This window comes from Merops nubicus, unplaced genomic scaffold (assembly GCF_000691845.1).
Source record: "Merops nubicus isolate BGI_N331 unplaced genomic scaffold, ASM69184v1 scaffold25289, whole genome shotgun sequence".
Classification (NCBI taxonomy): Eukaryota; Metazoa; Chordata; class Aves; order Coraciiformes; family Meropidae; genus Merops; species Merops nubicus.
The window spans coordinates 6,435-32,449 of record NW_008629360.1 but is presented as its reverse complement, the minus strand read 5'-3'; the positions used below and the strand labels follow the sequence as shown (position 1 = coordinate 32,449).

The 26,015-nt window shown below is 36.1% G+C and overlaps 1 protein-coding gene across 1 annotated transcript; it reads right to left on the bottom strand.

Annotated features, from left to right (window-relative positions):
- Nucleotides 1-598: 598 nt before the first annotated feature.
- GK (glycerol kinase) lies at nt 599-24,735 on the bottom strand (the record flags this gene model as incomplete). Its single annotated transcript, XM_008946977.1, has 19 exons — nt 599-725; nt 5,517-5,597; nt 6,740-6,883; nt 8,664-8,784; nt 11,859-11,943; nt 13,175-13,271; nt 14,334-14,412; nt 14,893-14,973; nt 15,649-15,691; nt 17,211-17,278; nt 17,884-17,919; nt 18,945-18,962; nt 19,750-19,816; nt 20,404-20,513; nt 21,006-21,143; nt 22,165-22,244; nt 23,237-23,314; nt 23,883-23,989; nt 24,662-24,735. Coding segments are annotated over 19 exons (1,521 nt in total), but the record flags the coding sequence as incomplete, so codon positions are not given.
- Nucleotides 24,736-26,015: the final 1,280 nt, after the last annotated feature.

Genomic DNA, 26,015 nt, shown 5'->3' with positions numbered 1-26,015 from the left:
TTACTCCTATCTTTAAAGTTACAGCTACAGGACTTAGTGTCTTAAACGCTTATAATGAACAAACTGACTACATATGCCAGAAGTCAAACCAAACTTTGCAACTTAGAGTAATCGCTCATTTCAGCAGTACTCTGTGGACCAGATTGGCAACCACTTGCCAAACTGGTGGTGACGTCTGCTGCTGACAACACATCTTTGTGCCACTGAAGGTGTTTGAGACCAGTGGGTACCACAATAAAACATCTTTGGCAACCATAACGTATGAAAGGTAAGCAGCTTGAGGAATTGTAAGATGTTTACAAAGTTCTGTAGCGCATCATTAACTTTCTGCAGTATGTTGTATAAAAAGTACCAAGCCCCTGAAAAAGAGTTGAACTTCTGACATCACCTCAGAAGCTGCAGGATCTTGATATACCAACTTTCTCAAACAAGGCTAGGGCTTCTGACATTTTAGAAGATGGTGTAAGATAGTCCACGCAAAGGCATCCAGTGCAGTTGGGGTTGATGAGGAGAGGCACAGAGTAATGAAGGGATGAAGACTTAAGTTTCATTGTACCACTGGGAGGTTACTCAGGGACTGGCAGCAGATGGATGCACAAATGGATATAGTCACACAAGTAGTATAATCACATTGGTGGTGGAATCTCTTCAGACAACAAAACAAAATAAAACAAAAAAATCAGCTGCATCCAGAGAGTTTGCTAAGTAGTCTCATTTACCAGAACCTTAAATAAGAAAGAACATACGTTAGTCACACAGAATTTACTCTAAAACATTAATAACACTATATAACCCAGCTGAGCTGTAAAAGGAATTCAGTATAACCATGTTCTGTTCTCAATTAATGCAAATATAAATTAGATGTGTCTGGTGACAACAGATAAGCCAGCACTTAAGTGTGTGGGATGTGCATATAGGATGACAGAATAGACCACACTGTTAAGATGGGTAAATTTTTAACAAGTAGAAGAATTGAGGGAAGGTATTCTAAGCTTATGTTGTTCTGAACGTGAGCTCAGCTTTCAGAAATTGGGCAAATACTATTGCAACTAACTTGCAGAACTTCATAGTAATCCCTACATGTAAATTACTACATAAATGTGGCAGTAACTATCACAACATAAGAAACTAAAAATGAAAAACAGAATTAAATAAAAACCCCAAGGGGTATTTAAGCAGGAAGAATATAGTATTACCGTCAGTATTGATATCATGTTCTGTGAGAATAACATCTAAGAACTTTATACCCCAGATGTCAGGTAAGATCCCATATATAGCCAGTGTCCACTTAAACCCTACTTGAGAGATGCCAATTTAAGCATGCAAAGGCATTGCTTTCAATTTGAGTATGACAAGTCAGAGTATCCCTTTCAGCTGGCTCCTGCCCTGTAAATGGTACACCTACAGAATATGTTAAAACCTCTTGAATGTCCACTTCCAAAAGTAGTGTGAAAAACTTAACAGAATCTTAGCATAAGGACTCCAGTTGCTACACACAACTTGTTTTAATAGAGAAATAATACAAAATATTGGCCCTTTCCCCCATGGGAGAGAAAAATGACAATCATAAAAAAAGGTGCAAGTAATTGACCTGATTTTGATGAAACTACAAAATGATATCATGAAATATAGTATTGTTCTTCATATTCAGCCATCAGGTGCTGCATGCAAAGGCAGTTAGCTTAGCAGTTCTGTAAATGGGTTGTTGCCACGTTAGCGTTCCCTGTTCTGTCACAGCAGATTTTTCCTTCGCATTTCAGCAGTTATAAAATCGTGGCCCTGCCCTACAGAGACACGTTCCACAACAGCACTGTTGCCATGCAAGACTTACTGCTGTCTCAGCACAGGAAGGGTGAATTCAATCCTCAGTAGATTCAATCCTCAAACCTACTACACCGATGACTGCACTGGAGTTCTAGTATTCCATTAAAAGATAAAATGTAACACATTAATTAACACAGTTCCTGCACTGAATTAGAAGGAAAGTCTGGTCAGCCAGTTCTGGCTTTTAAAATCAGCAGGATATTTACCAGAGTAAATGCCTCAGGGGGCAGCAGCCCAGCCCCAACCAGCAACACAATTTCTGCGTGTCACGTGCTACCCTAACACACAGCTGAGCAAAACCACCACCTGTACCTACCATCACTGATGCTAGTCCATTTTGGATATCGTCATATTAAAAACAGGTAAGAGTTGGAAATTACTTGCAACTTCTCCTGTCCCCAAGATTACTTAGCATGTAAAGAATATATCAATATATTGGTATATAAAGTAACTATCTTAGTATATACGGTACCTAAATATATATAATAACAGCAACTATATAGTAGTTACTGTTACGTGAAAACGAGTAAAAATGAGTTCTGGAGGCCAGAGTGAGTTGAGGTGAGTATGTTTTCCACTTGTAGATCAGAAAGACACTGACAAACTTAGGGAACGGAGAAAAAAGTCTTGTGTACGAGTTCCAGCAATGCAAATCTAGATATTTATACAAAGGTTGCTGATTAGTTGTTTTAAAAAAGCAATAAACCCAGAATTTAAATTGCTTATGTGCTCGCTAAGCATTGACCTTCATATTATTTTAGGTATCCTCCATGTGGTGAAGAGCCTGACCTGGAGTTAATATTCAAGTTGCTTGATTCAGCTTGTTAAAAATTTACCCATTTATCCACAGCTGCTTTATATTACTCTTCATAATAGAGATTGTTTTCATTCACAGGTACACTCCAGAGTTAGTAAATCAATGTCAATCAATTCGTTGAGTTTGATTTTTGCCTTGCATTTTTTAGTTTGCTTTTAGTTGTTACATAAGCTCAGACAATATTTTCCATGCAAGGAAAATTACAATTGAATGGTTAATTCAGGCTGAACGAGTAGACATAAAATATAAACACATCACAATCACAGGAGCATGCTAGAGTCCTCAATTGTGTATTTAATTAACACCCCCGTCCTGCCCTGGCCATCCCACCAAAAGCAAAACAAAGAAAGAAAACTAAACAACCACCCCCAAAAAGCTTAGTAAGCAGTAACAATGGTTATAGTGTAAAATATTTCCTTTGAAATGAAATTATGAAACACAACAACAAAGAACAAACGACATCAACATCTAAACTTTCTTTTTTTACCATAAGAATATCTTAATGTAATGTCTTACTTCTGATGTAAGTAACTAACACAGTCATCCATATTAAGAACTTACTTTCAAAATAAGACATATATTAATTGAAGATGCATCTTCATTGCATATGCACACAGTCCCTTACTGCAGTTTTGCAGACAGGCCTTTTAGAGTCTTTTCACTTTACACAAAATGAATTCACTTATCTATCAAGAGCAAAGTACAAAAAGAATAGTCTATAGATTTACTAGGTTAAGATTTTTAACCATCCATTAGTTCCAAGGAGACCAGAAAATTGAAAGGGGTGCAGAAAGCCTTTCATGGACAGAAGAAGAGTCTTCACTTTATTTAAACGAGACCCTCAAGATGATTTTGAATGTTGTGAGAAGGAATACAGGATAAAGGATGGAACCTTATTCTAGCTGCAATGCACACTGCAACGCAGGCAGTGCAAAACTCTGCGAGGCTGCTCCAACCTGTAACCATTTCATAAACTCTGTACAGTCTGCACAGCCAGTCAAAGGGAAGGGAGAGTTCAAGGCTTCATGTGTATCTAACAACGGTGAATTTCCTGGCACATGAGGATGAATTTCAGATGGCACTTGCTTGGCGCCCTTGGATAACATGTGTCTATTTCACACCCTCAAACACTTGTGTGCATGAACAACAAAAAGCATCAGTCATTTTTTACTAAAAATAAACAAATGGAATACAAAAAACCCAACACTTAAACAAGTGTAGATAGTTTTTAAAGTGATCTAATTCAAATAATAACTAACCTGAGACGTACTTTGCTCCGATTAACATTATCATGCTACTGATAATAAAAAAACCCAAAGGCAGACTACAGAAGATACTAGTGTCACCTGATGTCATCCAGGGGAGGGTGTTTCCAGTCAAGCAAATCAAAAGAGAAATATATATATAAATTGCAATATATGTGTTAAAGATCATAAGAAAAGCAAAGAAGTAACAAATGTAGTGACATTTGCACAAAAACTCAAAAAGATCATGCATAACCCCCACAGCAATTCAAAACAGGCTCTCAGTATAAGAGCTCAAGTCCAAATTCCACTGCTAGGACTATCCAGGTTGAGCCCATTCCTAGTATTCTTCAATCCTAAATCCTCCTAGCAGGCAGAAGACAAAGTTTCAAAGCAAGAACTAAGGAAAATAACATTTTTTCCCCAGTGTTAAACCAGATAATCACTGAGGGTAAGTTTTGATGAAGATATCCTTTTTCACATGAGCTAAAGAATATGATCTAGTTTTATTTTCTGTCCAAATTGCATCTGAATATTTTTATCTTTATATTTACATAAGTATAATATGCATCAAGCATTTGGAATTTTAGAATATGTAGCAGAGAGTTTAAGATGTAAGGCTACTAAACCACAGAAAATTCTGAAGTGAATCCTGTTACTCATGCTAAGTCACCTATTTCCCTTCCAAATAGCCTTGACAGAATTGTTTGTATAATCATGGTGTTAAATAGAATACTTAAACAAACATATAGGATGGTAAAAGGAAAACTTTAGCTTTAGCTTTCAAGAATAAAGTAAAGAGACTTCATGCAGCTTGAGGATGTCTGTGGATTGTAGATGAAGTTTACATTTTGAGAACTTTTTACTCAATACTTCTCATTCTAATAGTTTTTCCAACAAAAGGGAAATGAAATGAAGATAAAGCCAATAAATTATATGCTGCAGGGTAAGGACTAAAAACTTGGCCTGAAATAGTGCCAATATATAAATTCAAATTACAGATCATAGAAGACTGCAGGCTTTATTTAATTCAAACTTGACAGATGAAAAAGCCTTCAAAGAAAGACCTTGTTCAGTCCCTCAGAAGTGTTTGTATGTTCTCTGTGTGTGAACAATAGGTCTATGCAATTCTTCACTTTACGATAACTTCTTGCTCTTAGCCCTTGTGGGTCAAACAGACTTTGATGTGGCTGTAAATATTTCCTTCCTATACAGTAAATAATAAAAGCAAGATGTGGCAAGAAAAATCACAGGAGGAAACTTTACAACATGAGGATCGATGGTATAAGAAAGTTTACAAAATCTCTGCACTGTCTTAAAAGTCTGCTTCTAGGTAAGATTTTTTTTAGTTTTGTAAACCAATGCTATGCTGCAAAACCTGCAGTTAGTCCTGATTTCATGTACCCTATTTTTAGACCATTACAAGATGTTGCTTGTGCCTTCTTTTCAAGAGCAGAAACCTATCTATGTGACTTCCTGCTTAGTTCCCACTGTAGTTTTAAGTAACAATTTTTAAACCACTGGAATAGTCCAGAGATGGTATGAACAGACAAGGTCAAAAAACTAAATTTTAACTACCTAGGCTAACTGGCTAATTAATAAAATTTGACCTGCACTAGTTTCTGCTTTACCGTTTGAAGGAGCTTCAGATGTCTCCCAGTCCATAGATTTCATCACAGCTTTCTTCCATCTGGCATAGCGAAGTTCACTTTCTGAAATTGAGAAATCACCAAACAGAAAAGCTTCTCAGTGCACATGAACTCAGCTACAAGTAGTTAAGAAGCAAACACTGCAATATTAGCGTGCCACTCCTTTGCACAGTATAGTTAGTCTACACAGAACAAGAATTATAAAATGCTGGTTTGAATTAAAAAAAAACCAACCCAACCCTAAACTCCAGTTATGCACAGTAAGGAGAAATAAACCTTAAAAACAATTTTTTTGTATGTTCACCAATAAGATTAAAAACAGGACAAAATGAATCACTTGTTATTCCCGCAGAAGCCCTTCAGGGTTGAAAATACTGTCTGGACATAGGGACTTGTCCTGGTTCTGCTAGGATCAGGCTAGTTTCCACCATTCGCTGGGAGGTGGTACAGCTGGGACAGACAGCCAAACCAGCCACTAGGTTACTCAATACCATGCTGACATCACGCCCATGACGTAAGGGCTGGGCTGGGCCGGGCTGGGCCTCTGGCCGTGTTGGTCGGGCTGCACTGTGGCCTCGTCGGCTCGGAGCTCGCGCGGTCTGTGTGCTTCACATCACTTCCTTTCCATGTATTATTCCATTCTTGTCATTGTTATTACTGTGGTTTACTTCTCCTTTTGTGCTGTGGTATTAAATTCTCCTTATCTCAATCCACAGGGTTTTGTTTTTGTTCTTCGTGATTAATGTAGACTTTTTAATGCCAAAAGAAAACCCCCCAAAACAGCCTATCCTTTCTACAGCTGTGAAAACTCACAAATGCACAGGAGCTTTAGGAGACATCTTTCTCAGTTAAAACTCTTACAATGCCTTTGATTTTACTTGCTATAAATCAAAAGCTACTAGCTGCAATGCCCTATGCTAAGCTTATTTCAAAAAGAACAAAGAAAAAACCCTAACACTTCTCCCTGTGGAGTTATGTTGGTTTAACCGTTTTCCAGTCTTACAAGTCAACAAATGGACAAAACACCAAGCGAAACGCAATTCTCTCTGAACAAAGCACTACAGAGCTGATCTTCAACCTTTGTCAGGACACTCATATACACCTACTTTTATTCAGTATGTTAGACTTCAACAAATTAAAAACCCAATCTGTTGGACATAAAATATTAAGTCTGCAACTTCTTAGATAATATTAAAGGGTTTTACCCTCTGGGTTGATCTGTGGTTCAAATCGTTCACATGTCACCGCTGTCAAATCTCCAGGATTCAGACTCCAAATTCCAACTCCTTCTGCAGCTCCTGCTGCCATGGCAGCTCCTAGAGCTGTTGTTTCAGGCATTGAAGGCTTTACTGAAGTAAATCACAGAGAAGGCCATTATGATTTTTAACAAAAGTCACCCTGATGGAATCAGAACTAAAGTTTTACATCTTGTATCTAGAATGATATATATTTTCTGTAACTGCTATATGCTTCCTTTAAGTTTACCAATGGTAAGCCTCATTTTATTGCCTTATGAGGCTAACTTCAGCAGAGTCATTCAAGTCTTTGAAATAACCTCAGGTGACTACTTCCTTTAAGGCTGAATCATACAATTGACCATCTCCACATCAGCATCAGGGCTGCTGACCTTAACCATCAGTTTCCTTAGAATTTCATCTAACCATCAGTTTTCTTAACTCCTGTTAATAAAATATGGGATATTTGTCTTCTCCTCTCTCCACAAAGCAGTGATCACCGGATAAGTTAATCAGTCTTGTTCCTGTGCTCGAGATACTGTTATGAAAACCATTTATATTTAGAAAAGGTATCTTAAGAGAGGCTACACACCTGCACTTACTAGCTTTCTGGCCTTCCACAGACACCAGAGAAGACCAACCCACTCCCACGAAGTCATTGATAAGTCTGTTCCATTAAGTCTACAACTGACCATTTCTCTGCTTCAGATAGAGGATCCCCTAAAATCTGATTTGATCATATCCTTTCATTTGCTATGTATCTGCACTGATAGTATCAGCTTTGTGTACTATGTATTATTAAAAGCAAGCTATAATATCTCTAGGGTTAAAGTCTTTCCACTGAAGTGTCCCACATTTATGCACAAGAGACAATGCGACATTTCTCTAAATTATTTTCTAGAAGCTGTTTATTAGGCAAGATTATTACATTTATGCAGCAAATTATCAGTCTTCAGTACAGATTAAGATGTATAATACTCTGATGTTTCTGACACATTGCATCCTTTAGAATGCTAAAGTATAGCTTACAATACTCAGTAATTAGGGATCTGCTATAGGTGTTAAAACAGATTCAGAAAGATGCATCCTTTTCACTAATGCTGAAATGCTCCAGGATTCAAGTGAGGTCTTTAAAGAGCTTTATTGTATTGAAACACACCTTTCTGAAGCTAAAAAAAACTTTTTATTATTCTAGGGTGTTTCTGTGAAAGAAGTGTTACATGAGCATTTCTAAAATGGCTGCATTGCTGTTGGAACAGAATAATGGGATTGTAAACTTTCATTTTCCTGAGAGAAAAACAACCCCATTTGTGTCTGTATTTCATATCATGCATGACAAGAAAACTGGTTCCAAGATTCCCACTTTTGTTGTAACCTCTGTCTCTTTCTTCATTGCTGCTGTGGGAGGAAACAGAACTGACAATGTGTTTTGTGAGTCTTCTTTTACACTGTAAATGAAATTTGTGCAAGCAGAGGGAACAGCAAGAGCAAAACACAACTAGTGGAGGTACAATGTCCTGATTTATCTCTGAGCAAGATTCTCAGAGCCAGCATGTTGCAGGAGAGCATTAATTTAACTGACTTCAAAATTGCTAAGATGTTTAGAAACTGATATGGTCACTTTCAAGTTCAATATCGTCACAGTGCTGTAATATTTCAACACAAGAAATATCAGTGATTCTCTATGGAATTGAAACTCAAAACTTGATGCAAACTCCAAAAGCTTTTTCTGAAAGAAAACCCTCCAGCATTCTTAAGCAGTAGCAAAAGACCACCAACAAGAACAAAGCACGCCATCCAATTTGCCCTTATTAGGGCAAATTATAACTAGCCATTAGAAACCAATGTTGTTTTCAGCTTCGAAAAGAAAATAGCAGTTGTAATTTCATCTTACCTACTGGAATACAGAGAATGTCTGACTGGAGTTGCATGAGAATTTTGTTATTGGTCATTCCTCCATCTACTTGTAACTGACTCAGTGGCATTCCACAATCCTTGTTCATGGCATCTAAAATCTTATGTAAGAGGAGTATATGTTAGCATTTAATTGCAGAGAAATCCATTATACCCTCTGAGTGTACAATACTGAAAACTGAGTATTTGCTGAAGAGCGTTAAGTATGTAATTCCCCTTTCCTATATATCAAGAGGGCAAAACAGAGATGCTGACAATACAGTGCCGTTTAATATGCAGCCAATACATTATATTTATTACAGGAGATGTTTCTCCTCTGATGCTCTGTATCTAGTCTATGTGTTGCTTGTATGGTCTGAGAAGAAGAATTTTGAAGAAAGGCTCATAGTAACTACAACACTTATCAAAGCTAGCAAAGGAAGAAGTAATACTGAATGGTGTACTTTAGCTGATTACAGTTTGTCTAGATACTTTCTCTAATTTGATGCACTAAAGAATTGAAAAATTAAAATGTTTGAACTGGCCATCTGGAAGACACTTCAGTAGGGACTGATGAACACTGAACTGTTTTGAAAGAGCAACCTTGTGAAAAATTTTGAATTAGTTGTTGAAAATTGACAATTTTACATTATAAAAGATAGACTGCAAAAATAAACTGTTAGTGTAATTTTTAGTGGAATTATGTTTCCTTCTTTTAGGCACAGTAGATAGCTGAAAATAAATGAAAAGTGTTAAAGTGATTGCAAGGGATAACTAAGAGTGGAGTCTTCAATTCACTGATACCTATCAATATGCTTTTTAGAGAGTTTCCTAAAAATGTAACATTTGCCTCAAAACTTAGCTACTGGCAACACCACAGCATTGTCTTACAAGAACCTGTTAAATGCAAAACAGTGGGTTTTCTACGGTCTTGTAAAAGCAGTCAAATAAATGTCTCATTTATATTTTTGAAGGTTAGTGCACAGCATTTGTTGATAAAGTTAGCCATTAACTAGTGCAGAATGATTATCTCTTTGTCATTTTTCAATTTATTTGAATAAAGAAGAGATGTGCTTTTATCAGTTTTAAAGGAGAAAGCTACCTAAACCATAAAAAAAGACCAAAACTACAACTCATGCTGTGCTGTTCTGTAGTTCACAAAGCACCCAGTTATACGATCCTTCCTGGGAAAAGTCAACACTTTTTTTTTTAAAAAAGAACCAAAAAATAGTAGACTTGTAAGGAGTAAAATCTATATAGAGATGAGCTGTCCAGTAGATTCTGTGTGTCTACAGAAAGCAAGTTCGACAGATCCCTTACCAGAAAATCTTCAAAGGAACTAAAATAACTGCCACAGGATAACTGATGGTTAGATTAGAAGGTAACAGTAAAAGTCCAGTTTTCATGGCAGCAGTATCTGTCCATGGGTCTACACTGATGAATCACAGCACAGTGGCAACGCCTGCTGCAGTACTAAGCTAGAACTGCTGCCCACCACTTCCTGAACCTATACCACTTCACATCTGCCTCTGCCCACTTCATGTGCCTTTTTCACCAGTCAGAACTTCATCAGTGCTTCATAATCTCAGCTTTACATACGCGTGCTGCTGGAGGCTCTAGCTTTGTCTACCAATGTGCAGGAGCAAGTTGGATCATACTGTGCACTCAGTTGAGATTAAAAAAATGAAAAGAATGCTAGAAATCAGGAAGGGATGAAGGAACAAATAAGATCATGCTCCTGCTGCTGCTGCTGCTGCCATCTCTGTTGCACTGAGGGTGGGTGAAGAGCAAGGTATCAAAACATGTAAGTCTCGCCTAGCGACAGCATTGTACAGCTCTGAGAACTTCAAAATCGCTTATTTTTCCATAATGCTTTCTGGAAGGAAAAAAACCTAACAAGTGTCAACTGTCTGCACAGGGAAGGAGCTTTTTGGACAGCAAGGAACAGAGACTTAGAAGGACTGGATGGCACAATAAACCAGGCAAAAACTCCAGTGAATGTGAAATTTGAAGGTTTTCCAGAAGGGTACAAAAGACTTCCATTTTCACTGGAATTAAAACAAAAAAACCCCTTTGTTTCTGACAAGAAAGAACTAACAATGTATCTTTGAAAAATGTACATATATTTTATCTGTGTCACTAGGACTTCACCTCTTAATTTAAGCATGGCCAGAATCCCAATTGTGCACTCCTATCATTGTGATAAAAAAACACTGACTAAAGTATGAGGAAGTATCCGTTCTGTTCAAACAGTGAACTTCACCCTCACTCTGTCTGAAAGCTTTTTCCTCTCCCTCCTACTGGCAGCCACATGCTCTGTCTCTCATACTGATATTTACTATACTCCTCTGTGAGGCAGCTGAGGTCATTAATCCAGCAGGAAAATAGCCCAGCAAAAAAGAGGGATAATTTTCTGCTGGAAAGTTCACTGAGGCTGTCACAACAGGAGGAGGGACAAGGAAAGAGAGGAGCAGAAAAACAAACTATATTACCAGTTCAGTTCCCTGTAGCTTTACCCTGACTTCTAGTACCAGAATCAGAAATACCTGTTACTTCCAAGCTCCTTCATGACTTTCTGAGGACTCAGAGGCCATTAGCACAGCTTCAAAAGCACACGTCTGGGTGAGTGGAGATACAAAGACTCTAATGCTCAGAACATATTGACATCAAGCCCTTTGATGTGGTTGGAGGATTAATTTCTTCTGTGAGAATTTAGGTTTGCTGTTGTAGAATGCTAGCTAAGGCAATACAAGATGTAACGGGCAGGAAGAGAATCCAGATTTCCCTTTGTATGTTTGCTGCTGTCTTGCTAACTCATTTTTGCTCCTAAGTTACCAGAAGCAACAGGAACGTAGCCTCCTACACTCATGCAACTTTTTAGTTATGGTACTGGCCTTATCATTTTCATGTGTCTATGTTTTGCCTCTCAAAATACCCACAAAATACATTACCTTATTTTAAATGCTGATAAAAAGCAGCGTTGCCACCCCAAAGTAATGTATCACCCAAGCACATCATTGTAGCTAAGCCCACAGGAACAATTTTTCAACATTAGCTTTACATAAAGAGAAGAGCATCCAAGTACAATATAAAGCACATAAGCGCTAAATCTTTTCAATCTTCTCTGTCCCTGAAGAGCTACAGTCTGTATTATCATACAAATTTACTATGAGTTTAGGCCCCAATTTGCCTTTACCTCTCGTGTTTGGAAGCAGACCGCTTCTAGTGCAGCAAAGGCGATGTGGTTTTTATTTGTAAACTGAGTAAGGCCACAGATAATACTGTTGAAGAGAAAACAAACAAACCAACCAACCAACCAGTTAGCACATACTTTTTTTACCAGACATCCACTGCTACTTCAAACCTAGGCCTCCTAATTGAAAGCTGATTCAGTTCCACTGTATGAGGACTGCTTTTTAACAGTAAAAATCTTGTTTCTCTTTAATATAAACTCTCATTCCTGTTTTCCTGGCACTTTTCAGTGTCAAATCAATACAGTTGCCATAAATACAAATTTTATTGCAAATCTGCATGCAGTTGGGTGCATATTCACCCATACACACAAACACACACATAAATTCTAGTCTTACTTTAAGAAATGGAAATGTATGACTGAGGCTGGTTTTTCTTAAAAAAAATAATATAATCTATCACTAAAATCTTAATAAAATCTCTAATGCTCTCCATTTTTGAGGAAAAGCCCATTCATGTCAGTGCTGTGCTCTAATTGCTTAAAATTATTTTCAGATCTATTCTGATCATTTACATCTGTTATGTTTCTGTGACTCCCACGGCATGCTGTGATTCCAGAAACTGTAAGGCAAGTTCACAACAGAAGAAAAGACAAACAGAAGGTTAGTGTTTGAACTAGTAGTTCTAACTAGTACCAGCTAGTTAAGTCTTAACAACCAGGGAAGGGACTGGGAAGCGAAAGGGGTGTTCAATAAACTGAAAAGAAAGCTGGATGTAAGGGGAAGAAAAGGGAGGAGAAGAAGAGAGGAATTAAAAAGCCTGTGTCACTTGAGATAGTGAAAGGAGCAGCCATGGGAAACTGAGATCAAAAAAACCCGATCAGCACTAAATTCTTCACTTTCTGCTTCTGCCGCCTGACAGCTCACAGGTCTCCTCTTTCTCTTAAGTGAGACGGAAGTCCTTTGAGAACCAGAAATGGGTGAAGAAAAAAAGCTGGCCCCATTACTGGTAAAAATCTCCTACTTGTCCTCTGCATCCCACAACTCCCTGCTCCCCATTCCCTTTGCTTTAAGGGGGGGGTGGGGGGGAGGAAGATGAGTAGCTCAGCTAGTTCATCCTTCTTTTTCTCCCAGTAGCAGTTGCTGTTTTGAATAGATTAAATGCAAAAGATAAACAGAGTAGTTGCTTAGAGATACCACAGACAATGGCATATTCAGACATACCAAAGGAACAAGAAGAACTACTTCACATACCTGGAAGGACTAGTGATAGTATCTATAAAACCACTAAATCTCCCTGCAAATGCAGTCAGAGCCTTACCCTCTGGCACTGGGCTCCCAGTATGGTGCATACAGCCCTGAGAACGCTGGCACAAAGTAGCAGCCATATGAAGTCCCCACTTCCGCGGCCAGTTTTTCTAATGCACACACACACAGAGTCTTCACTTAGCTTTTCACAACTGTACCAACACCTAAATGTGACACTTTAAGGTGCTATTTAAATAGGGAAAATATTCACAATATGTTAGGTAGCTACAAAAATAATCAAGCCACATACAATTAGAAAATACAACAAGCTTTGGCACTCTGCTCCATATTAACTAGTTGTCCATTTGCAACAATGTGAATGGAATACAGGTCATAGGGAGTTGTGGGAAATCTAAAAAGAAAAATCAAAACCAAAAATCAAAATCGTGTACTCAATATTCTGACCTAGATTCTGTGAGGTTTTCTAATGGCATCCTGTGGGTAAAGAATGAAGCCTTCAAAGCAGTCCAAAAGGTCACACTGCTTGTATTTAAGTCCAAGCAAGCAAGTGAAGCTGGATCAAGACCAAAGGAGTTAAGAACTAAATACCCATTAATTTCAAATGGATTCAGAGTTCTAAATTCTCACATTACGTGTATAGTCACAAGGGCAGCTACAAGGAAATATGAAGTTTCTTATCAGAGTAATAACTGTGGATATCTGAACACCTCAACATTAAAATATTTTTAAGTTTTAAAATTATATTAAAAAGATCTAAAACTGCAAAGGAAGCAATGCTAATGCACAGCTTCTTCCTACAACGACAGTGGGGGTCTTCTGCTTTTGTAAATTTCTTCTGTTTGCATTGATCAGAGAAGCATAGCAACAGAGAAAAGAAGTAGGAAAACTGACTCAAAAAGTCTTTTTAAAATGGTACTTTCATACAGACTCTGTTTAGAAAAGGAATGAAGGAGGAGGAAGGACATGTTCAGGGAAACCATAAATTATAGATTTCAATAGAACAAATAAAATGAAGGTTTTCAACGGCCATATCGATATGCTGTTTGAAATCCATGTATCAATAAACAGTGATTTTATGGATGCAAACCAAATTGTTCAAACACAGCTTTTCTTTCTCTGATTATTTTAAACTTTAAGTCAACGTTAACAACATCAAGACGTTAGAAATGACAAGTTAAAAAAACAAACAGCTCCATATTGTGAATACTCACCAATTTCCTCTGAAGTCTTAAGAATACCTAGATTGTCCCGCAGCCAGCGAACAACAGCACCAGCTATTGCAACAGACCCCTGAAGGAAACCAAATCTCAACAACATTAGGAGACAATAACTCGTGGCTTCATGTTCCTTTTTACAAGACTGGCAAGGAGAGGTCCCTACGGCTTCCAATTGCAGGCTTACAGGCACAGCTTAAAAGCACTCCCAAGAACACTCACAACCAAATCACAAGTTTCTTGGCAGCTGGAGACTGCCATGTAAAAAATATCACTCTCTTACACTGCCTCCAGGTAGAAAAAGTGCATATTGCATGGTTTTGAGCCATCCTGCCCCGAAAATATAAACAATGCAATGTGGAAATATTTTTATTACATTATGTGATACGTATTTGAGATAGGGATAACCAAAACCACACATAAGCCTTGAGGCACACAAGCTATAACACAAAGCTGTTTTCATTTCCATGCAACTGAAGATAACAAAAGGACACTAGAAAAAGGAAGCAAACAAGAACACGTATCACTACAAAAAGGAACAAATTTCGGGACTTACCTCAAGTGCATAACAAACAGGTTTGTCTCTGCCCAGTTTGTAAGCTATTGTGGTTAGAAGACCATGCTCAGAAAACACAGACTAAATGGGGAAAGGGGAGAGAAAAGGTAAAGCATGAACAGAGGCAGAAAATATTTAAGTAAAATATTGAAAAGGTAATAAACAAAAGACAAAACCATCACTGGAAAAACAGAAAGAAACAAAGTTTTAACAAAGCAAATTATCAGTCACTCTAAATAAACACCTATGATAGAACCCTCAAGATCCCTGGTGATAATTCTCATTTCCACAAGTTGCCTCTGATCTTTCCAGCCTCCTCATAGCAAAGGACAGAGGGTCTTTAGAAGGTCATGTGCATGAGAAGGAAGCCAAAGCTTTGCCTTATTTATTCAACTACAACGAAATGACAGGAAAAAATGAAGGGAAGAAATAAAATAGCCAAGACAAGGAGAAAAGAATGTGGTTAAGTAACACAACACTCAGCATTTCTGGGTGAAGTTAAGAGACATACACAAGGAGAGAGCAAGAAACTTGCTATGAAAAATTCTTTTAGGAAACTTGAGCTAGGAAATGGAGTCTTACTGGCACACTTTGAACAAATCATTTCTTTCTATTCTTTCAGATTTCAGCATCAACTTTTCCTTAACCCTACCAGTATAATTGTCAATAAGTTTAAGAAAGGCTAAATATAGTTATACTCAAGAACTTAAATAAAGATTGCAAATAAAAAGTGAACAACTGAAAAATGCAACTGACCTTCTGACCCGTATTGCACAGCAAGAAACATCCTGTTCCGTATCTAGCATGAAAGCAAAGGAAAGTTAAAACCAGGATGTTTAAAGGATAACCTTACTGCAATTCATGAATCCATGACCTCCCTGTGGACAATCAAGAATCATCACTTTCGGCCCCTTAAATGTTATGTTACCATTAACTGATGATAAAACCACCCCAAAAAAATTGACTTAAACACAGCCTGCAGCTGAAAAATCTAGTCGCGCACCTCTCTCTCTCCAGCTAATTCTTGTATAATACTTGATAAAGGCAGATATGGCTGAAAACTAAGTGTGAAGTCCTCTTTGGTGGCAGTGTTTACTTACTTCAGTTTAACCTGACCATTAAAACTGCCTTATAAAATAAATATTTCAGAATATTAAATTCAAGGCTTTAAAGTGCAAAATTTAAGAAACCTTGTTCCTGTCACAGAGTTTTCTTTAAACATATTCAGTTCAAGAATTTATAAAAAATAATGCGCTTCTCATTCAAAGACCATACAAGGACACAGTTTAATAAAAGGAGTAAAAATACTTATAATCCACACTCTAACTTATTCAAAGAATGTATGAGTTCCCTACCTTTTAATACCCTGAAAATGAATAGCTTAAAATAGTACTGACATAGCCTACAGTTTGATTTGGAGAGAAAAAGGATAAAACAATAATACAAATAGATTAAAAAATCTCCCTTTTATCCGTTGGATTAGTTTTTTTTAAAAGGTCTCTTGTGCTACAAAAGTATGTTGTATAAAAATATGTGATACAAAACTATGTCATACAGAAATCCTTTGTGATAATATTACTTAGAACTACGTTTGTTTTTCTAAAGCACAAGGCCACTAATAATTAAATTTCTGTATAATTATAAAAGATAAAGTGAAGGTTAATTAGCAACTAGTATAGATTAATGTGTAATGAAAACTGTGAAAGGCCCATACTGTGTAGGTACCTACATGCTCAGTTGAGCACATGGTTGTAAATGGAACAGTAAGTCATTTAATCAGAGAGCTTTTCCTCGAGTGGATGTTTGATTACACCAGTTGCCTGATTTAACTGACTAGCTGTTTTAAACAAGGGACACTAAGAGGCTGAAATATAAAAAAATAATTTAAAAAAAAAGTAAAATCCTCCACATTGAGCTAGACATACCAGCAAAACTAAGCATTAAAACTGAAATGAATCTTCCCCATCTAGAAATATTGTGGGTTTGTTGCCATTGAAGTCTATGCAACCTAACTCACACGGCCTGTTTTAATCTGTGCTTTGGAGAATTTTAAAATAAAAAAGCCTCCTGTCACACGGAGATACTTCCTCACAGTGACTTTGTTCCAAAATATACCCCACAAGCCATGTAACTTTAATATCTTCACTATTTTATATAAAAGTGAGGACACGATTTACTTTTAGGTCAACACAGTCAAAAGGTAGAGCTGCAGTTATGCGGTAACTACAAAAGCATTTGGCAGTTAACATGAAAGAGAACATAATACTAAATTCAAAACAGAACGGTGTGTTTATCTTACAGCTTTCATAATAACTTACGTATTTTTTGCCTGCCCATCTTGAAAACACATTTGTCCCACAAGAGCAGCAGACTGGTCACCTAAACACTGAAGAGAGAAGAGGTTTTCTGAGCAAACGTCTGCATGTGACTCACATGCATGAAAAAGGAACATGAAGAGATATATTTAACTATAACTGATCTATTAGGAGCACACTGGTAACTGAAAGCAAGTATAAATCTATATAGATAGCCTGTGCTTTTTACTGCTCTCCTCTTTGTAAGAAGTGCAAATGGAATGTGAACAATTTAAAGAAATAAAAATTAAAATTTACTATCTTTATGCATGTTGTACTGGACAAGGTTGAGAATCTGCCCAACATCTCTGGATTATGTATCAACTGAACTCCTTTTATATATAAAGCAGAGCTTTTGTAATGTCGCTTATTTACTTAAAGCTCCTAAGTTTCCAGCAGAACTACACATATGCATTAAAGCTGTCTGCTGTATTTCCACACAGACCTTATCTTATTAATAAAGAATCCAGACAATTAATAATTTGACTTCAAAAGTTTACTTCATGTTTAAGATGATGTAAAAAACCATCATCTTAATTTGTAGCAAGATTCACCCATCTTAAGGCTTTTTCCAGTGAAGATATGTTCATGTGGTATCAGCTTCTCATGCCAGGATCTGAGTTAAAGTATGACTTACCCCAGAAATTGGGACACCTGTCAAAGCTCCAGACTTCTGTGTTGCAAAAAGAGAAAGAAAAGCTCCAAATTAACTTTCTGTGACTACAATTTACAACAATGAGGAAAGAAGCTAAACTTGTAATGCAAACAAGTAAGGGTCATATAAGTAAGCAACATGGTTCAGTTCAGGTGTACAGTGGACTTCAATGTAATGCAGCTCATGTCTAAAACACTAACAAATAGAGAGTAGAAAATTTACAGGTAACTTTTTTGTCACCTCAACAGTGCTGAACATAAATCTTGTCAAAATCGTAGTGTGTGGAAAATTAGGTTCAGTGTAATCTGTGCAGTCAGTGTCAAGTGCAAAATGCAAAAGTGCAAAATGGTAAAACAACTAGAAAAAAAACATGACTGTGATGACATGCTAAGCAAAGACAGATGCCTCTACTTTATGATATGGCATTTTCAGTCTTATATAGAATTGCTTCCAAACACTACCAAGTATTTTTTCAGTTGTATTCTTGCAATAGGCATCATAAGAAATTCATATACTGACAATTTTTACTTCCTTCTTTAAATTGTTTCTTTGTGCAATTGTGAAAATGCATTTTCAGCGAAGGCATGCAAGTGCATTTCCAATCTGATTCTCTTTTTCTTCAAATCTTATTTTAATTAACTACGCTTAAGGTAACTGAATTTATAAATGCTCTAAAAACCCCTGTATGAATCTGAGGTACCACTACAATAAGATTTTTATTTGTAGACAGAACAGTCAGCTTTTCTCATTTATAAAATGACACATCCAACATCTATTAGCCAGCAGCTTTATTTTTTTATTTCACTCTAAAAAAAAATAAAATCTACAGTCTGCAAATTAAGGCAAACACATATATCTAGATTACATTTTAGAAACAACTTTGCCATAAACTCTAACTCTAATATCTCAAATTTGGAAATACCCAACAAATTTATTGGTCTAGAAAGTATGCTTTTACTAATCCTTAAACCAATGGAAATGCACAGCATCTGGACAGGCTGGGCAAGATACAGGTGGTCAGCCTAATGGAAGCCACTACTCACCAGGCTAGGACAGATTTTCTACAGTCAGCAAAAGGAAGAAAGAAAAAAATGGAAGGAAAGGGGAAGAGAAACAAAAGTTCACATTTAAAGTGATCAGCTATTCTGTTTCAGTTGCCAGGTAATAATACCTTTTTCCATTTACCTCACTCAGCTTAATACAACTCATTCTCATCTGACCTTCACATTAAGAGAAGAAGCCATGACTTCTAGTGGCATCTCCATTAATAGATTAGCAAAAATATTTACATTTCAGGCAAGTTAGAGTTGTATCTTAAATAAAAATCTTATAACAACAAAATGCTTGTATGTTCTTAGTAAACAATAGGGCAAATCACAAGGAAAAAAAACCCGCAAAATTACAACATCCAGTTTATCCAATTCTGATGCTAACAAATTAGATCCCACTGTAACAGAGGAATTGGTGTCACATCTAAGTAAATTTGAAATTTCAGCCCCCTGATAACAATTAATGATTTAATTAAATTAATGTCATTCTTTTAATCAGCTGATGATACATTGCATTCTGATGGGTGGTTTCTAAATCAACCAGTAACTTTAATATAAAAAAAAAAAATCCTTATCAAAAACTCTCCCATCTTGATTTGTCTGTTTGACACTTAAAAGAGAAAACAACAAATATTCAATTTCATATAATATTACACAACAGTAGATAATGACATACTAATCATAAACTGACACTGCTCTAGAAAAAGCCATTAGTTGTAGTCTATGGAAATTACATGAAATCCTTATTAATATAGTTGTATTTTTACAGGATGAACTTCACACACACAAGAAAACTTACCATCAGGCCATAAATCTCAGAGGAACTTCGTACTTTTGGGAGTATTTCCATAGGAATATCAAAGAACCTGAAAACAACACAAAATAATTTTTGTATATGTTCAGTGCAAAATCAGAAAGCATTTTGCATTTATTGTCTTAAATAAGTTTAAGCTGTGAAGAAAAAAAAAAAATTTAAAAGGAACTTTGATTTCTAGAGTTTAATCCATCACTATGTCTTTCCATTTGTTGCAGTACATGATGCCAAATTATGGAGTAGAACATCATATATTTGATTGTTTTGAAGACATATCCACCTCCTTCATGTGGGAAGTCAGTCCTCTTCCAATATGGTTGTCAGTTAATTTAAATTTAAAATAGAGATTCTGTCATTGTAACTGCCTTACAAATTTGATTAAAGAATAAAGAAACTATTAAATGCCATTGTTTCCGTGAATGAGTCTTCTACCTACAGAAAAGGTCTGCTACTTTTAATTAATCCAGACAATTTGGACATCTGAAGAACAATGGATCTTAATTATTACTGTTAATAGTAAACAGAAAAGTAATTGCTGATATTTATCTAGATAAGAGATTCTTACCAATAAATTAGCTTGTTCACACATCACTTACAGAATCTATTTAAACAACAACATTACTGACAACCTGAACTTACTGGCAGAGCTCAGGGTCCCATTCCAAGGAATGAATGTTGAACAACATTGTTCTACTGGCATTGGTTACATCAGTACAGTGAACACCTCCATTCTTTCCACCTGTCAAACTCTAAACAAAATAATCAACGTTAGTCTTCAAGAAAAGATAGAGGTTTACTTTAACAAATTAAAAAAAAAAAAATTAATTTCATGAAGCTTTCATCTTGGGCCTGGGAATTCTGGTATTTCTGCAACATCTAAAGAGGCAGACCTGTTCTAGTGGAATGAAGGCATGAAAGAAATAACAAGGGTACAACAGTCCCTCCTGGATTTACATACTGCAAAGGTGGCTAATACACCTTTCTAAAGTCCATTATTTTTTAAAAAGTATGAGTAAAATTTTACAGCACCCTGTAAATGGTAAACTATACATAAGCAACTACAAAAAAAAATATAGTGATACAGGGGGAGCTCGCCTTGTAAAGAACTTTAATGGAATTTCTTTAGCTTGTACTGACAGCTAAAGATCAATGGGCATCATGTGACACAGTATTTTGCACAGGAATTTGTCTGATAGGAAATGAATTTTTTAAAAAGTGATAATAAACTCACAAATACATACCCATATAAGCCATGAATCGATAGTTCCAAACATAGCTCTTCCATCATCAACTGCTTGCCTTATCTCTTCCACATTATCCAAAAGCCATCGGAGTTTCACTGCACTAAAGTAAGTGCTGAGTGGAAGACCAGTCCTCAACTGTAAAATAAAAATCACTTACACATTACACAAGTATCTTTTCCATGAACAGTGTAGGTATATAAAAAAATCGTGGCAGTAAGTGAAAAACTGAAGACACCAAAATCCGAGAAATTACACAAACTTATTAATTAAATAAGTGCTAAGCATACAATACACAAGTCTGAAAATATCTAAAACAAATGACCAGTTCATTAATGGGCAAAGATCAAAGCTGATCTAAATGCAGTTCAAAGACCATTTACGTGGAAACAGTTGTTTGCAGAAGTCCTGTCTTATCTAAGATATCTCCTTATGACTAGACAGCAAGTAACAACAACAAAAACGAGCAGCATGACACAGGAAAGATGGAATTTGTATTCTACTAGAACTTAAAAATCAAGTAAGTTTATATGCTTTTCGACATCAATTTCCTGCCTACAGAAAAACATATATTAAATATATAATTTTTATACAATCAGTCAAGGAAAATACAAGTCAAAGAATTACAACATCTTTTTGCAAGGATTTATTTTCCAAATTCTTATATATATGCCCATACAGAAAAAAAAGAATTAATTTGTTCTTTATAAAGATCTTTGCAGTTCTCAGATTGGTTACAATTAATTCCAATATTGATGTATACGATGAGAGAGTGTAATACATTTCACATCAATAAACGATTTTCCAAACAGATTTTTTCTACTCACTCTTAATTTTTGTGTGTGATGGCTACTTATAATTGGCTAAGTAGCACACAGTATTAAGGCTTGCTAATGATGACTCATTTAACTTCTCTAGTGATGTATGTAAGGAGTGTTATGGTTAACACTCCTATTTATTTTGAGGAAAACAAACATTTTCCAGTCTCAGACTGGTGTATAGTATTATGTATTTTTTGTATTATTTGACAAGCTAATAAGAGACTAGAAGGTACAACTGACTGACTTTGTTTTGGGGAATTTTAAGCACCCATCTCCAAAACGTTATATACAGCAATAAGAGTTCAGCCACTATTTAAATGTTCTAGAATATCCCTTACCTTAAAAAAGGCTTTGTTATTTCCTGGAATTCTTTTAAGAAGCCGTTCAACTGTTGACTGGGTTCTCAGGTCAAGCCACACTAAAAACATGGATAAAATGAACTGATCAACTGATCTAATACACAAAAAGTAACATGTATAAGCTTTCACAAAACCAGCGCTCTTGCCAGTACATTCCTGTCTTTATTTTTAGCTTTTAATGTAGCTGAAAGAATATTGTATTGTCTGTGTATTTTAAATGCACTGTTGCAAAAATTAAAAATTGTTAGATAAACTCATTTGGTTTAGATGAACAAATAATTTGAGAAATCCAACAGGATTTTCCATATAACAGGATATATACTTTTCTCTATCAGAGCATAAGCAAATGAGTAATGCTACTTCATTTACAGTGGATAACTGCCATTAAACGCAGGGGTTAAAGCAAATATCAGGTTGATTATTTACTATTCCTATGAAAACTTTGAACTAAGTTGCTACATCAGAGTTATCAAAGTACAGCTGGCCTTAAGATAAAGCTGTTAACAACATATATTTGAGTATAGAAGAGTTCTGGTTTTTCAGTGTTACTAAGATAAACTAAATCTGGCACTTGATATGACCTAAAAGAATCTTTTCTCAGCTGACATAATCTAAAAAGGTAAAGTAAATTAAAAATAAAACTCCAAATCAGTAAGTAGTCATTAAATCTACTTAACATGTTTTCCTTTAAAGTTAAATCAAAAGCATCCTGAAAATTTAGTAAGTTTCTTCATTTGAAAGAAAGTGATTGGGAGAGTAAGTCAGAGCTTCCTTACATGCCATGGATCTACAAAACCCCACAGAAACATTGTTTTTTCTTAAAAGCCCATAAAGCAATTTATTAACTAAGTAATACTTTTAACAAAAAGCGGGTGTGGGGTGTGTTAATTGCACTGATGTAAGCAGAAACACAGGTTATGACACGGATATCAAAATATCAAATAAGTTGGTGGGCTAGGCCACAATGAGATCTGCACAGTAAACAAGGAAAGCATTTTTCTACAACATGCTCACTTTATGATATTAGATATTCAGAAAGCATAGTAGTTACCAACAGCATTATAAAGAGGTTCTCCAGTTGTCTTGTCCCAAACCACTGTTGTTTCTCTCTGATTGCTGACTCCAATGGCTTCAGGATAAAATAGAAAGAAGTATCCTTTTCAGAAGGTTTGTTTTCCCCTTTTGGGGGGTGAGGGAGGAAAAGGAGAGGTGGAGAGGAGGGAGGAACAGGTAAGGAGCAGAGGAAAGTAAATGGAAATAAAAAGCTTCCATCCTTTTTCATGTTATAATCTAAAAATATTACTTCCAAACACTCATCATTCAACTTTTGCTGTTTAGCCTAGGTACCCTAAATTTTTTTTTTTTCCCCCCTCAGACTGAGACAGCAACACCACTGACAGGGAAATTAGCTTTTCTCAGTAAGTCCTAATTTAAATTTCAGAATTACTTTATTCATTACTTGTCCCTGTGACTTTGCAAGATAAGGTAAAGTCAATTTTGTAGATTCTGCATTGCTAATATACACGAAGGACTTATTTTCTCATTATTCCACCCAAACAAACTGCTCTCAATTCCAGTTTAATATTTTCTTTGAGACCAGCACAGGCTGCCACCTTTCTGTTTTTTGACTAGAGAACCTGACTTGCTCAACCATGAGTATGTTAAAGCCTGCAGCTACCCTTACATGCTAGGATTACCTTTTATGTTAGTGATGTCTATGTTCAGTTGTTGCAGTTTCTCACAGGTCCTTTCCACACATTCATGGACAGACTTTAATATTTCCTTTGGATCTTGTTCCACCCATCTTTAACAAACAATAAGCGCCAATTAATAAAAGGATAAAAAATTACATTTAGTAAAAAGAAAAATTATAGTCTGAAAAAAACAGCTGAGTATTTTGACAAATTGTAACTACAAAGTATGTTTTACATACACAGAAAAAATGCAATTAATTTCAAACCATTTTTAAAAAGTAAGCTGTATTTCCACAACAAAACCATCTGCAGAAAACAAAGAGTTATGTTGGTTTTTTTTTTCTTTTATACAGAGGGCTTTGGCATCACATGGTAGGTCAGTTAAGAACAAACATACAAAAAACACCTAAGAAAACAAAGTAAGCAGTTTCTATGGACTGAGTTGAAGACTGTAAAATTGTAAAAAATATCAGCTTTACCACATTAAATGAGACTTTAAGTATGTCTCATTTAAACTTTACTCTTAAATTCTAAAGTTTAAACCTTAAATACACTGATGAGTGGTCAGAATAAAACATGAAGCATTTTTAGTTTATGTAACTCAAAGCACATGCCAGGCACCGGATGTAAGTTATTTTATACCACTTTTTATACCACACAGTCTTTATAGTGGATATTACGATAATAATTACTAATCAACTTCATGTTTGATCATTCATATATAAAAATACATAAGCTCTACCAAAGTGTATGTAAATAAAAGAACCATAGAAAATTCATACCCTTCTTTAGGGAATTTCTGCTGTATCTCAACTTGATGGTGACTCAAGAGCTCTGCTGTTTTCGCATTAAAAACCTGTAAATAAATTACACAACGGAATCTTCTATGAACATGGAAGTTTCAACAACAATAAATTAACATTTCTTCTTTTGAACAAACACAGCGTCATGACAATTGATGGTCACTGTCTATCATCAACCCAAATATCCATTAATGTGGGTTCAGAGATAATAATTTTTGTAACTAAGGTGAGCAAAGGATATTTTGGTAAGCTTTCCTGTCAATCATAGCTGTTTTTTTTCTTGATGGATTGGGAAAGAACCACATTTTTTCCTGTAGATGTTGCAGAAATTAAACTAATGATGCATTTTAGAATGTATCTCTCAGTAAAATGCACACTGCTAGTCATAATAAACTTCTTTAGTTCCTGGTCTGCTACTCTAATGCCACGTGCATTATGACTGCACTTGGGTTAGCTCACTTTTAGGAAGAGTCATTTTAAGAAAGAGACAATCACATGTAATTTAGAAATCACAGAAGGGACCAAACTGTCAAGAAAAAGCACCTAGGCAGAACCTGGTTTCTTGCAAAACAAGAAACAAATACATAGTTCATGAACAACCTGACAAGAAAAAAAATCACTGCAGCAGCACAATACACTAAAAAGAAAAGAACATGCAGAAAAGGAACTTGGATTTGGATATACTACAATAAAAAACAGCAGAATAGAGAATCCCAAGGACTATAACTAGTGGCTTTTCTTAAGAAAACACAAGTTAGAGGATTTGTCTTGCAGCAGAAGCTCAGCTAGAAGATCTCTGTGTATTCTAGTGTCTAGATGACACCCAGTAAAACATCCACCTTAGATGTACAATGTGTACTTAAGCCCATGTGACTGACTGGGCAATGACAACGTTCCTGTGAAAATGGCTCTTTCTCAGTAGAACCATGCTGAATCTTTAGCTTGAAGGATGTTCAGGAATCTAGAAAGCAGGCAGACTCAGGTGAACTGTAGAACGTGCCAGTGGGACACCATCCTATCTTTTTAAGGCCAGCAGAGGAGGGTCTGGTTTAGAAATCACTCTCGTGCTAAGGGTACAAAGTTCAGTTATACAATCATAGAATCATTTTGGTCGGAAGAGACCTTTGAGATCATCAAGTCCTACTATTAACCCAGTACTGCCAGGTCAGTTACACCCATCCACTCCCTACAAAATAACTGAATCTCTTCTAGACTTCCTTGGTAATGTCTCTTCTCACTCCACAAACTGTAGAATTCCTTTTAAAGCTTTTAACATAAACTCTTGATTTCATTTAGATCGTACAGTTTATTCTGAAACACTTAGAAGAATTCT